The sequence below is a fragment of the Armigeres subalbatus genome, chromosome 3 (assembly GCF_024139115.2).
Source record: "Armigeres subalbatus isolate Guangzhou_Male chromosome 3, GZ_Asu_2, whole genome shotgun sequence".
NCBI lineage: Eukaryota > Metazoa > Arthropoda > Insecta > Diptera > Culicidae > Armigeres > Armigeres subalbatus.
Window position 1 is genome coordinate 104,035,067 of NC_085141.1, and position 13,862 is coordinate 104,048,928.

A 13,862-nucleotide genomic window follows, 5' to 3' on the forward strand; every position below is an offset into this window, starting at 1 on the left:
TCACCGTGAAACCATCAAGAAGAGTCACTGAAGTGAAACAGGCAAGCGCATTAACTTGGCGATAATAATGGGAAATATGAAACAATACATACCCAACAGCAATTTGAGAAAACAACTAAAAGCTTTAAGCCATAATCATACGTAATTCAATAACTGGCAAACGGACATTGGCTCACCAAGCATAGATGCCAATTCAATTTCTCCGATTGTGGAAGGTAGGATTTGATGAGCGATCCGAGCCGATAGTCACGTGTGAGCAAGCCAATGAAGAATGTGAAAGACATAATAAATCATATTAGCTGCCATCGCATCAGCGGGCACAACCCCTGGGATGAAATGAAATTTGATTACCGCTTTCCTTTCTCTGTTTCTGCTTGCAGGGGTGCGAAATGGCTCGGTTAATGGTCCATCACGGATATCCCAGTCGCGGAAAGCGATAATCCGCATGTTAGGTAAGTAGACTAAGGACCAACCGTTAACGAGCTTTCCATTATCCAATTACGTGATTGGAAACAGCTGCGGGTGATGTGTTGAATTAACAGCTTTTTTATTGATTAATTCTCGTATGTGATAGACATTGTTTCTGCTGGAATTGAATTACTTGAGCGGAACGATGTAGAAACGTTGTGAACAAACAGCCAACACGAATCTGAAAAGTGCGAACGTTTTTAGACCAACTGCCTACATATTGTTGACCAGAATCAGAATTGACTTAAACATTGTGGTATGAAGGGATAATAAATAGGGAGAAGATACGTAGAGAACATCTACCTAGGCAAATTGGTTTGAATAAGTTTCGCTACAACTTTGTCATTGTTCCGGAAAATTAAACAAAAAATGTCCACTATCCACTGTTGATATAACCATTCTTTGCGAAACGCAACTAGCTGAAAAATTGTATTAGGGTCGCTTGGCACCGACCATTGCTTTTGATCACGAGAATTCTGCTTGCCGCCTGGACGGTCTGGAAAAGTCGGCATACATAACTGTGTTTTTTTTTTTAATTTGGTTATCGCTCCCTAATGAGCCATTTTCTTTCTATGTCTTCTGCTACGAAGGAAATGGAAGCAACCTGGAATGAGAATTGTTGTTGAATAATATAAAATCGTATTTATCACATCGTAGAAAACAGTTGAAGAAGTGTTTGTTCCGACCAACTCAAGGTTAGAACTCGCATGTCACAGTCAAATTGTGAAGCTAAGATACTGTACATCAGCGGTTCTCAACCTTTTTCGTGAGAGGTACCCCTTCGTGTTTTTGTATTAAATAAGGTACCCCCTATTTGAATAAGCGTAGTTCATAAGATTATCTTGAAAGAGAAAGAAAAATTCCGAGCCACTCGAAAGAAAATTTTCGAGCCTCTTGAAAGGAAGCTTTGACTATCTTAAAAATACGTTGCTGAGCCTTTTGAAAGTAGGCTTCCAAGCTTCTTGAAAGAAGAATTTCGAACCCCTCGATTGGGTTTCCGAGCCACTTGAAAATGAGGGTGTCAGACCATTTGGCCGAAGGTCAATAGGCCGAACGGTCATTAGGCCGAATGGCCATTAGGCCGAATTAGCAAAAAACAAGCAAAAAGTGAAAAATGAGAAGTTGTTTCTTCAGCTTACCCCTTCTTTCTTCTCCCTTCTTGCATCTTCCTTCTTCTATCTGTCTTCTTGTCCCTTCTTCTTTTTTTTCTTTTTCGCTCTTCCTTCTTTCTTCTTCCATCTTCTTTGTTACTTATTTCTTCTTCCTTCTTCTTCCTTCTTTCTTCCTTCATTTTTATTCTTTCTTGGTTCTTGTTTCTTCCTTCTTCCCCTTCCTTCTTTCTTCTTCCTTCTTCCTTTTTCCTCTCGCTTCTTTCTTTTTTCTTCTTTTCCCCACCCTTCTTCTTTATACTTTCTTTTTCTTTTTTCCTTCTTCTTTCTTCTTTCTCCCTTCTTTTTCTTTTATCCTTCTTCCTTTTTCTTTCTTTCTTGTTGCTCCTTTCTTTCTTCTTGTGTCTTCCATTTTTCTTCTTCCTTCTTTCTTCTTTATTTTCCCTTCTTCGTTTTTTCTCCGTTCTACCTTCTTCCTTATTCCTTATTCTTCATTCCTCCTTCCTTCTTTCTCCTTCCTTCTTCTTTCTTCCTTCTTCTTTCTTCTTCCTTCCTCCTTCCCTCAGCCTTCTTCCTTCCACCTTCTTCCTTTTTCCTTCTGCCTTCTTCCTTCTTCTTTATTCCTTTCTCCTTCCTTTTTTCTTCTACTTTCATCATTCTTGCTCCTTCCCTCAGCCTTCTTCCTTCTTTCTACTTCCTTTTTCATTCTTCTTTTTTCATTCTTCATTCTTCTTTCTTTCTTCTTCCTCCTTCCCTCATCTTTATTCCTTCTTCTATATCCCTTTTTCCTTCATCCTGCTTCCTTCTTCCTTCTTTCTTTTTCCCTTTTCCTTCTTTCTTCTTCCTTCGTCCCTTTTCCTTCTTCCTTCTTCTTTCTTCCTTCTTTCTTCTTCTCTTTTCCATCTACATTCTTCTTTCTTCTTTCTTCCGTTTTCTTCCTTCTTTCTTTCTTCTTCATTCTTCTTTCTTCCGTCTTCTTTTTTTCTTACTTCTTCTTTATTCTTCCTTCTTCTTTCTTCCGTTTTCTTCCTTCATTCTCCATTTTTCCTTCTTTCTTTCATCTTCTTTCTTCATTCTTCCTTCTTCCGTCTTCCTGCTTCCTTCTTCCTTCTTCTTTCTTCTTTCTTCCTTCTTCCTTCTTCCTTCTTCCTTCTTCCTCATTCCTTCTTCCTTCTTCCTTCACCCTTCTTTCTTCTTCCATCTTCATTCTTCCTTCTTCATTCTTCCTTCTTTCTTCTTCCTTCTTCCTTCTTCCTTCTTCCTTCTTCCTTCTTCCTTCTTCCTTCTTCCTTCTTCCTCCTTCCTTCTTCCTTCTTCCTTCTTCCTTCTTCCTTCTTCCTTCTTCCTTCTTCCTTCTTCCTTCTTCCTTCTTCCTTCTTCCTTCTTCCTTCTTCCTTCTTTCTTCTTCCTTCTCCCTTCTTCCTTCTTCCTTCTTCCTTCTTCCTTCTTCCTTCTTCCTTCTTCTTTCTTCCTTCTTCCTTCTTCCTTCTTCCTTCTTCCTTCTTCCTTCTTCCTTCTTCTTTCTTCCTTCTTCCTTCTTCCTTCTTCCTTCTTCCTTCTTCCTTCTTCCCTTTTCCTTCTCCTTCTTCCTTCTTACTTCTTACTTCTTCCTCCTTTTTCTTCTTCCGTTCAACTTCTTCCTCACTTCGCACTACTTACTTCTCACTCGCCAGTTCTCATTCGGCCTAATGGCCATTCAGCCTAATGACCGTTCGGCCTAATGACCATTTGGCCTAATGGCCTTCGGCCTGATGACCTTCGGCCTAATGACCCAGCATCGAAAATGAGCTTTCGAGCCTCTTTAAAGAGGGCTTCCGAGTCTTTTGAAAGAGGGCTTCCAACCCTCTTGAAAAAGGGGCATCTGAGCCTCTTGAATGAGAGCTTCCTATCTTTTTGAAAAGGGGCTTCCGAATTTCTTGAAAGGGGGCTGGCTGAAAGAAGAATTCCGAGCCCCTCGAGAGGAGGTTTCCGAGCCTCTTAAAAGGGTGCTTCCAAACCGCATGAAAGGGGTCTTTCGAGCCTCTTGAAGGAGGCATTGATCATCTGGACATGACGTTGCTGAGTCGCCGAGCCACTCGAAAGAAAGTTTCCTAGCCATTTAAAAGTGGGCTTCCGAGCCTCTTGAAAATGGACTTCCGAGTCTCTTGAAAGGGGGCTTTCAACCCTCTTGAAAATTGAGCTTCCGAGCCTCCTGAAACTGGGCTTCCGACCCTTTTAAAAATAAGCTTCCGAGCCACTAGTGGGGGTTGACTGAAAGAGTTCCGAGCCCCTTCGGTGTTGAACTTAATCTAGAATTAAAAAACACCTTAATAAAGAATAAAAAAAAATCCGAGCCCCTCGAAAGGAGGTTTTCGAGCCTAATGAAAGGGGTCTTTCGAGTATTTTGAAATGACGTTGCTGAGCATTTTGAAAGTAGACTTCCAAGCTTCCCGAAAGAAGAATTCCGAGCCCTCAAAAGAAAGTTTCCGAGCCAGTTGAAAAGAGGCTTCCAACTCTCCTGAAAGGGGGCTTCCAACCCTTTTGAAAATAAGCTTCCGAACCACTTGAAAGGAGGCTGGCTAAAAGAAGAATTCCAAGCCCCTCGGAAGAAGGTTTCCAAGCCTCTTAAAAGGGGACTTGAAAGGAGGCTTTCGAACCGCGTAGAAGAAAGCTTCCAAGAGTTTTTTCTTTTGGAAAAAAAGCTTTTAATGCCTCCAGGCTTCTGAACCTTCAAATTTAATATTTTAGTTAAGAAGTATATTCTTTCTAACATATTTCATTATTTTGCTTCGCTCAAGTAGATTGTTTTTGAAGATTTTTTTGATCTTTTGTCTTGTCCCATAGCCCTTCGTTGGGGGAAGGGTGGTTTGGCCGAACAAAACATTAGGCCCAAAGTCATTAGGCCGAAATGGTCGTTTGACCAAAATGGTCATTAGGCCGAAAGGGTCGTTTAGCCGAATAGGACATTTGGCCGAATAGGTCATTTGAAAAGTAAAAAATAGGAGTAAGAAGAGAGACGTCTCACTTCTCGCTGTCAAAGGTGAGAAGCACGAAGTGAGTAGTAAGACGTCTCGCTACTCACTTCACGCTCCTCATTTTTTACAGTGAGAAGTGAGAAATGAAGAATCTCTCTTCATCTCTCTTCTTACTCCTAATTTCTCACTTTTCAAATGACCTATTCGGCCAAATGACCCTTTCGGCCTGATGACCCTTCCGGCCAAATGACCCTATCGGCCAAACGACACTTTCAGCCAAGTGGCCCTTTCAGCCAAGTGACCCTTTCGGCCAAATGACCCTTTCGGTCAAATTGTATATTCGACCAAACAACTTTCGGCCTAGTGGCATTCGGCCAAATGGATTTCGGCCAAACGACCGTTCCCCACTGTGTTGGCTGTGGTGGACATGATTCGATATGTTTTGGTTTACTGATTGTATGACATTTGCCAGAAAACCATTTGCTAGAATCAATTTGCCAGAACGATTTTTGCCAGAAACCCATTTGCCAGAATAAATCATATGCCAGAAAGCAATTCCCCAGAATAGACCATTTGCCAGAATGTAATTTGTCAGAATGTACCATTCCCCAGAAATAGTAAAACTGGAAATTCCAATTATTATTGATGGCTAAAGAATAGAAAAAAAATATATAAAGAAGGTAATTTTAGTGGATTTGGTATTATTTTGTGATGAAGGGATTTGCGGTATAATTAATTTTCATAAAAGGGTTTATTCAACATATTAGACAATTTTCAGAAAGATGGATACTATTTATCAAAAAAAATCATATTTGTCTAATACCAAACAAACTGTTTACGAATGGATATCATATTTATTCGTCTCATTCCACACGCAGACTTCATTTCAAAATTAAATCATATCTACAATTGGATAATATCATTTTAAGTCATACTAGATGCCATTTGCTTTCATTGAAGAAGTTATATCTACAAGTCTAGGCAAAATGTCTATTTCTAAAGAAGGAATCATATCCACAATTGACATATTCAAATACGGACACGGGCAACCACCTACGTTTAAAGAAGGAATAACATCTTGTTCTTCATTGGCATTACATCCCCACTAGGATATAGCCGCCTCACTGCTTAGTGTTCCTTCAGTACTTCCACAGTTTCTGAAGTTTCGTGAAGTTTCTAAGTCAAGTTGCCATTTTTGCATTCGTATATCATGAGGCTAACACGATGATACTTTTATGCCCAGGGAAGTCCAGACAATTTCCAAACCGATAATTGCCTAGACCGGCACCGGGAATCGAACCCAGTCACCCTCAGCATGGTCTTGCTTTATAGCCGAGCATCTTATCGCTAGGCTAAGGAGAACACCGGGATAACATCTATCCTTGCTTTAATCGAAGCAAGCACCTTTTTTAAGAAATGGGTCATATCCACCATTGCTTCATTTGTGACAAACGCCTATTTTCAAAGAAGGGATCACATCCACTTTTGCTTTAATTTGGGCAAGCGCCTACTTTTAAAGAAGGGACCACATCCACCATTGCCTTAATCCGAGCAAGCGCCTTCTTTTAAAGAATGAATGACATGCACAATTACCCTTATCCGGAAAAGCGCCTTATTTTGAAGAAGGGGTCATATCGACCTTGCCTTAATTCTGGCAAACACCTATTTTTAAAGAAGGGTTCACATCCACCATTGCCTTAATCCTGGAAAACACCTATTTTAAAAAAGGGTTCTCATCAACCATTGCCTTAATCGGGGCAAGCACCTAATTTCAAAGAAGGTATCACATTACCCATTGCCTTAATTCGGACAAGCGCCTTCTTTTGAAGAAGGGATCATATCCACCATTGTATTAATTTTGGCAATCGCCTAATTTTAAAGAAGGGTTCACATCCACCGTTGCCTTAATCCCGGCAAGCGCCTGCTTTTAAAGAAGGGATCACATCCACCATTGCCATAATCCGGGCAAGCGCCTACTTTTAAAGGAGGAATTACATCAACCATTGCGTTGATCCGGGCAAACGCATATTTTTAAAGAAGGAGTCACATCTACCATTACTTTAATCTGGGTAAGCACCCATTTTGGTAGAAGGGATCACACCCTCCATTGCCTTAATCCGGCCAAACACCTATTTGAAAGAAAGGATCACATCCGCCATTTTTGCCTTAATCCAGGCAAGCTACTATACTCGGCTTATGTATGCATACATCTTATGTACAGATTAGTTATTTTCAATTCTATTATCGACAGGAGCGGTGTTATTATTGCGCATACTGGGCAAACGCGCGCATGGCAAATTAGTGACGACCAATTCTGGGGAATGGTGCATTCTGGGGAATGGTACATTCTGGCGAATTGATTCTGGCAAAAGGCCTTCTGGCAAATGACTTTCTGGCGAATATCATACAACCGGTTTACTGATTGCTATACATATTATGTACAATACAAAGCCTTGCAATATAAATTCATACAATGATTAAAACTTTACCAATAAGTTTTTTATTGGCATTGTAATACGTCCGCCATTACGAATTTTCGACCTAGTTGAGAATCGCTGCTGTACATATTAACTAAGTACTCCCACGGAGGGGGGGGGCTAATGAGTGAGCTTGCAGCGGAGCACCAGATGACTTAAGTTAATTAATTACAAGGGAATAATTGGGTAATGCTTTTGATTAAATTTTCATCTTGGGCTGCCTCTTACTACTTCACCAACACTAACTTTATTGGTGTGTTTGAAACCATGTCGCCAAATGTAATGTCGTCAAGAGTCATCTCCAATGTTTTAGCTAATTTGTCTTAATAGAACTGCAATATTGCAGTAAAGGCAATGATAGGTCTCTGTCAACTCAATTGCTACATGGTCAATATTCAATGTGATAAGTCTTTTGTCAGTAACATTTGTGACTACTTTTGATGAGCTTAGTATTTATCAACTGATGCAAAACTTTTCAGGTTATAGATGACTGTGTTTTCAAACACCAATTGAATGAAATTCACTTCAGCAAATATGGGCCTTCATAGTATTCAGTTGTTCGTAACCCGATATGGTAAAAGTTATGAGCTCTTCTCCACGCTTATGAATTTTATGCCCTCTTTACGGACTCTCCTTTAGGATCATATTTTCCATTTCCTTATTTCTGTATCCTCACCCTTTCACGCTTTAATTCCATCGGGTAAATGATGAAAAAGCACAAATCCACCAATGAAAACTGTGTCGTATCGATTCATATCACAACAAGTGGGTTAACTAAAGATATGAATTCAAATAAGGGACAGATTGAACCCCACAATCACTCACCCAATCAAATGTTAGTTGTTCATTAGAATACAATTTCTCTACGACCACTGCTCATTGTACACTCCATTCAAACTTTCCTAATGCAATTGAAAGTTACTTCTCTATGTTCCGTTCCCCAGAAGTTCAAAACAATTGGCCGAACCTTTTGCTCCCAGCGCCGTATAACCCACCACTACTGTTTGACTTTTTATTGGATCGCTTCTACCATCGACCATTTGGACCCGACCGGCTCACCCTCAGCTCAAGTGGGCAGACGTTATGAAGCATCACTTTTGCCACTGCCCAGGGAAAGGCGTGGTGGGTGGCGGTCGTCGCCTTGGGAAATCTATGTTTGTGTCTGTTTGCCTGTGCTGCTGTACCAGATGCCGGCTAGTGGCAGCCAAAGTAGCGCACAACTCGGCCTTGGTGGTAGACCTTGGGGCACGACACCAGACATTGCCGGTCAGTGGTTAGTTGAATGTTTGCTAATCCGATGGGTAGGGGAGGTCACGAGGAGCCGGATGATGAGTCCCCTTCCAACACATTGTTCCACATTCTTGGAGTTATAATTGTTGGGTCGCTTTCTGTGTAGAGAAAGGGGACATTATTAATACCGGTCAGATTACTGTTCTTCGTGTGAAAGTGGCATTTCTGACAAAGGTTGTTTAGTCGGATCTAGTGGGAGGATTCAGATACGATATGATGCCTGTGAATAATTGTTGTGCTTGTATGTACATTTGCTATGGTGATCCTTCTGCTGTCGAATGCCCTTCTACGTTCTTAGCTACCTTTCTTAGCCCGGATTCTATTGTTCACTTACCTCAATTAACACTGTCATGTGTATATGGGCGTATGTATGTGGAAGTATGCAGCAAAATTGCCTCGTAGCTTTCGGATAGTATTTGCTAAAATTGTATTGAAGGAAAGGATATTAATTACGAAATTTGGGATGCAATTATTTGTGAAGTGTGGGTATCAGTTGTTTACCTTGTTAAGCAAACAATTCATGTGAAAGGATCATGTGTGCTTCATCTTCTATCCCTCACCCAGCTGGGAAGCGTTGGACAAGTAGTACTGCGAATAATTTGATCAAATTTCATTCTCAGTAATGGTGCCCTTTTTATTAAGAACGCTAGTCCGCTTCTTCGGAGATTGGGACAAAGCTATTATCGCTACCTATTATATTTTGTTGCTTGTCCTTTGCGTTTTTCAGCGACAATTACACGCAAAATGCTTGAACAAAAGATACTTTTCATAGCTTTACTTACTTGATACTTGATGGGCTACAGCTCTTCGATAAACCTACGCCGAATGGAGTATCCTTCTCCACTGGACTCGATCCTTGGCCAATCGCTTCCAGTCGCCCTGAACATTGAGCGCTCTCAGGTCCTCTTCAACTGCAAAAGGCCATCGTGTACGCGGCCTTCCACGAAGCCTGCGGCCTCTTCCGGGTTCTCTACTAAATATTATCTTCGCTTGACGTTCTTCCGGCATACGAACAACGTGACCAGCCCACCGTAGTCTGCCGTGTTGTATAAGCTTAATAATATCCAGCCCTTTATACACCTGGTACAATTCGTGATTCATGCGACGCCGCCAGATACCGTTCTCTTGTTTACCGCCGAGTATTGTCCGCAGCACCTTACGCTCAAATACTCCGAGAGCTCTCCGATCAATCTCCTTTAACGTCCATGTCTCATGGCCGTATAAAGCCACCGGAAGAATCAGAGTAGTATACAGCGCGAGTTTTGTTTTCGTTTGCAGACTACGGGACTTAAGCTGATTACGGAGTCCGTAATAAGCCCTATTTGCAGCTGCAATACGCCTTTTCACCTCGCGGGTAACATCATTATCGCACGTCACTAATGTTCCAAGGTACACAAGTTCTTCTACCACTTCAAATTTTTTACCATCCAGCACCATTTCGCTACCACCACCACTAATGAACCCACGTTGATTGCCAGCGACCATGTACTTCGTTTTGCAGGTATTGATCGTGAGTCCAATCCTCGCTGTCTCCCTCTTAAAAGGCACAAAAGCCTCTTCCACGGCGCGGCGATCAATTCCGATAATATCGATATCGTCCGCAAATCCCAGGAGCATATGCGATACAGCTTCTTTGCACACCAGCTCTTCTGATCGCTCCCTCGAGCGCTATATTGAACAGTAGATTCGAGAGTGCATGACCCTGCTTTAATCCATCTAAGGTAACAAATGACGTCGATATTTCATCCGCAACCCTTACACTTGATTTCGATCCGTCCAACGTTATACGAATCAGCCGTATCAGTTTCGCCGGAAAACCATGTTCAAGCATAATTTGCCATAATTCATTCCGTTTCACTAAATCGTACGCCGCCTTGAAATCAATAAACAGATGCTGTGTCTGCAAGTTGTACTCCCGGTATTTATCAAGGATTTGTCTCAGGGTAAGCATTTGATCCGTCGTTGATCGGCCCTCATGAAAACCTGCTTGGTATTCACCGACGAAGGACTCTTCAAGCGGTCTCAATCTGTTGAACAGAATACGGGACATATTCCTCGATAATTGGCGCACTCCAGTCTGTGCCCTTTCTTAAATAGAGGGCAAATGAGGCCGTCCAACCAGCTAGCAGGCATTTCCTCGTCTTCCCATATTTTTGACATAATATGGTGCAGAACTTCATAAAGCTGCTCACTGCCGTGTTTGAGAAGTTCAGCCGGGAGCTGGTCCTTCCCTGCAGCCTTATTGTTTTTCAGCTCTTTAACAGCTTTTTTAACCTCATCTAGTGTAGGTGACTCCACAGCTTGTCCATTGTCGCTAATATTTATTCTGTTCACCGATGCACCGTCACTTCCTCCATTCAACAAAGTCTCGAAGTGTTGCTTCCACCTGGCAGCCACTTCAGTTTTATCTGTCAGCAAATTCCCTTGTTGGTCGTTGCACATGACGGGAGATGGCGCTGTCTTTCTCCGCACGCCATTGACAGACTCATAAAACCTCCGCATATCATTCTGCTCCATTTTTTCCCGCGCCTCACTAATAACTTTTTCTTCGTACCCTTTTTTCTTCCAGCGGTGGGTTCGTTTTTCGGCTGCTCTTGCTTCCTTGGACCGATCTCTATTCGATCGGGTACCCGACACCAACATCCGGCTTCTGGCAACGTTCTTCTCGTCTGTCACTCTCTGGCACTCCACATCGAACTAACCCATCCTGGGTCGTCTCTGTGCAGTGCCTACCCCTTCTCGTGCTGTTGTGCTCACCGCTCCATGGATCGACTCCCATAGATCGTTGATGTTGTCGCTAACGTTGATTGCACTTATCCGTTCGTCGAGCTTCTGGCGGTACTCAGCCGATACTCCTTCCGCCGACAATCGCTGGATATTGTAACGCATCGTTCGCTGTGATCTTTCGTTCGATACAGTTGACAACCGTGATCGAATTTTACTGACAACAAGGTAGTGATCAGAGTCAATGTTCGGACCTCTGAATGTCCGCACATTGATAACATCCGAGAAATGGGGCCCATCCACCAGAACATGGTCTATCTGGTTGCAAGTTTCACCATTTGGGTGTCTCCAGGTGTGCTTTCGGATGTTCTTTCGTGCAAAGTAGGTGCTACTGATGTCCATTCCTCTGGCAGCAGCAAAATTTACTAGCCGTAGGCCGTTGTCATTGGTAGCGGAGTGAAGGCTCTCCCTACCGATTATGGGACCGAAAAAGTCCTCTCAACCGACCTGAGCGTTAGCGTCTCCGATAACAATTTTCACGTCATGCTTTGGGCACTCTCCATAGGCTTTATCAAGACATTCATAGAACGTGTCCTTCACGTCGTCGGATTTATCGTTCGCTAATGGGTTTCCACCGCATCACTCGCTTCATCTGCTTGCCCATCACTACGAAACCAACTCCATGCTCTGCTTTTTCACCGCCGCTGTGATAGATGTTATACTTGAATGCAGTGTTGGTCGTGCCTTCTCACTCTAGCTTATGTCAGAAGGACAACAGTGCCCAGGCTGCACTACCTGCTAAGTACACAACCCTTAGCTGGCGGTCTTTTGTCATCGGACGACCCGTGGAAGCGTGAGATAGGGACTTGTGGGGACCAGAGCTCTGTTGGGCGCTCCTTCCTTGATGTCAACCCACCATTTTGCAGCCCGAGTCTAACACGATGATACCTTCATGTCCAGGGAAGTCGAGAAAATTTCCATACCGAAAATTTCCTAGACCGGACTGAGAATCGAGCGTGGCCTTGCTTGGTTTTCGCGCATTTTACCGAACGGCTAAGAAAGGCCCCAGGACTTTCCATAGGGGACCTTAGCACACTAATCATATTAGCGGAAGTAAGCTGCAGCGGGACAACCATCACTGGGGTATAATTTCGCTTTTGTTAAAATATTTCAATTTGTTTGGCTACGTTCAGTAAAATAAAAAGAAAACCCTTCGTCCCTTCTTCCGTTATCACTTCTCACTCAAAAGACTACATAGCGCGAATTGAGCATGCCTACTCTTTGGGCGTTACCCATGTTTGAATTGTAACGAGTAACCCTTTTTTACGAACATTTAATGTAAAAATTTGGATCTTTTCACTGGATTGAGCATGAGCATGAGCATTAGGGTGCCAATGGGTATGATTTAAGGGTGTCTAAAATTCATCAAAGTTTTAAAAGTTTTACCCATGAAAATTTTTCCAAGGGGTAACCAAAGGAAAAGTTGAAAATCGATTTTTTTTTTGATGCCAAATGACTTAAAAATGAAACGTCGAGATCTGATGTCATTTCGAAAAAAATTTTTTTTTTGGAATAATATCGATTTTTCTTCTTAGAACACTTTTGTGACTTAGAAATTCTTTCGGATGATAATTTTTTTTTCATCGTATTTTAGCACCGGACAATACGCAAACGTTTTCGTAGCCCCCTATGCAGAATTTGAGCTGCATCGGACATGATTTAGGGGTGCTTAAAATTAATCAAAAAAAATTTTTTTTCTCACAAGGGGGAAGTAATTTTTTTGTTTATTGATGCCAAAAGACTCAAAATGCATGAATCTTTGAGATTTTTTTTTTTTTTTTTGAAAAAAAGATCGACTGTTTTGGGACTTTGAAAAAATTTCTTATGGCGAAAACATTTTTTCATCGAATTCAAAACCGAACGTTACGCGAACATTTCCTAAGCCCTAATATGTGCCCGAAAATAGCTCAATAATATCAAATGTTGATAAGATAGCAAAATGAGATATAGACATGATTGATATAAGAGATAAAAGATCAGACGAAAATATCAATATTTTACACTAAAATATCAAAAGGATATCAAATTATGTTATTTGTAAGAAGTGATCAATATCATGTGCCATTAGTTTGTTCTTATATCAATCAAGTCCATATCATGTTTTGTTATTCTGCCCATGGCTTCGGCCCGGGATGGTTTGTCGTCCGGTTTTGAATTTGATGAAAAATTGTTTTCGCCATAAGAAATTTCGCCAAAGTCCCGAAACAGCTGATTTTTTTCAAAAAAATAATTCTCAAAGTTTCATGCATTTTGAGTCCATTGGCATCAAAAAAATCAAAAAAATATGTCTCCTTTGTGAGTAAAAATAAGTTTTGATTAATTTTGAGCACCCCTAAATCATGTCCGATTTAGCTCAAATCTTGTTTAGGGGGATATTTTTGACTACGAAAACGTTTGCGTAAGTCCCAAAAATGTTCCAAACAAAAACCAATTTTCAATATTTTTTATTAAATGACATCAGATCTCGACGTTTCATACATTTTTAAGTAATTTGGCATCACAAACAAAAACTCGATTTTCGACTTTTCTTTTGGCCCCCTTGGGAAAATTTTCATTGGTAAAAATTTCAAAACTTTGATGAATTTTAGGCACCCTAAATCATATCCGAATGAGCTCAAATTTTGCATGGGATCATATTTTGGGGTAATGAAACTTGTGAGCAATGTCGTTTTTTGAAATTTGAAAATGTCATTTTCATTGGCACCCTAATGAGCATGAGCATTATGACCGCACAATTCGTAGTTGCTACTCCGTGATTGACCAGAACTTGCGAAATTGTA

At 41.4% G+C, this 13,862-nt stretch overlaps 1 protein-coding gene across 5 annotated transcripts in view; it reads left to right on the forward strand.

Annotated features, from left to right (window-relative positions):
- LOC134224766 (pyrokinin-1 receptor) overlaps positions 1–13,862 on the forward strand; it is a 680,810-nt gene that overhangs the window by 503,691 nt on the left and 163,257 nt on the right. For all 5 annotated transcript variants that reach the window (XM_062704331.1, XM_062704330.1, XM_062704329.1 and 2 more), the window contains one exon: positions 381–452. In XM_062704331.1, coding sequence (XP_062560315.1) covers positions 381–452 — 72 coding nt within the window. The remainder of the gene's footprint in view (positions 1–380; positions 453–13,862) is intronic.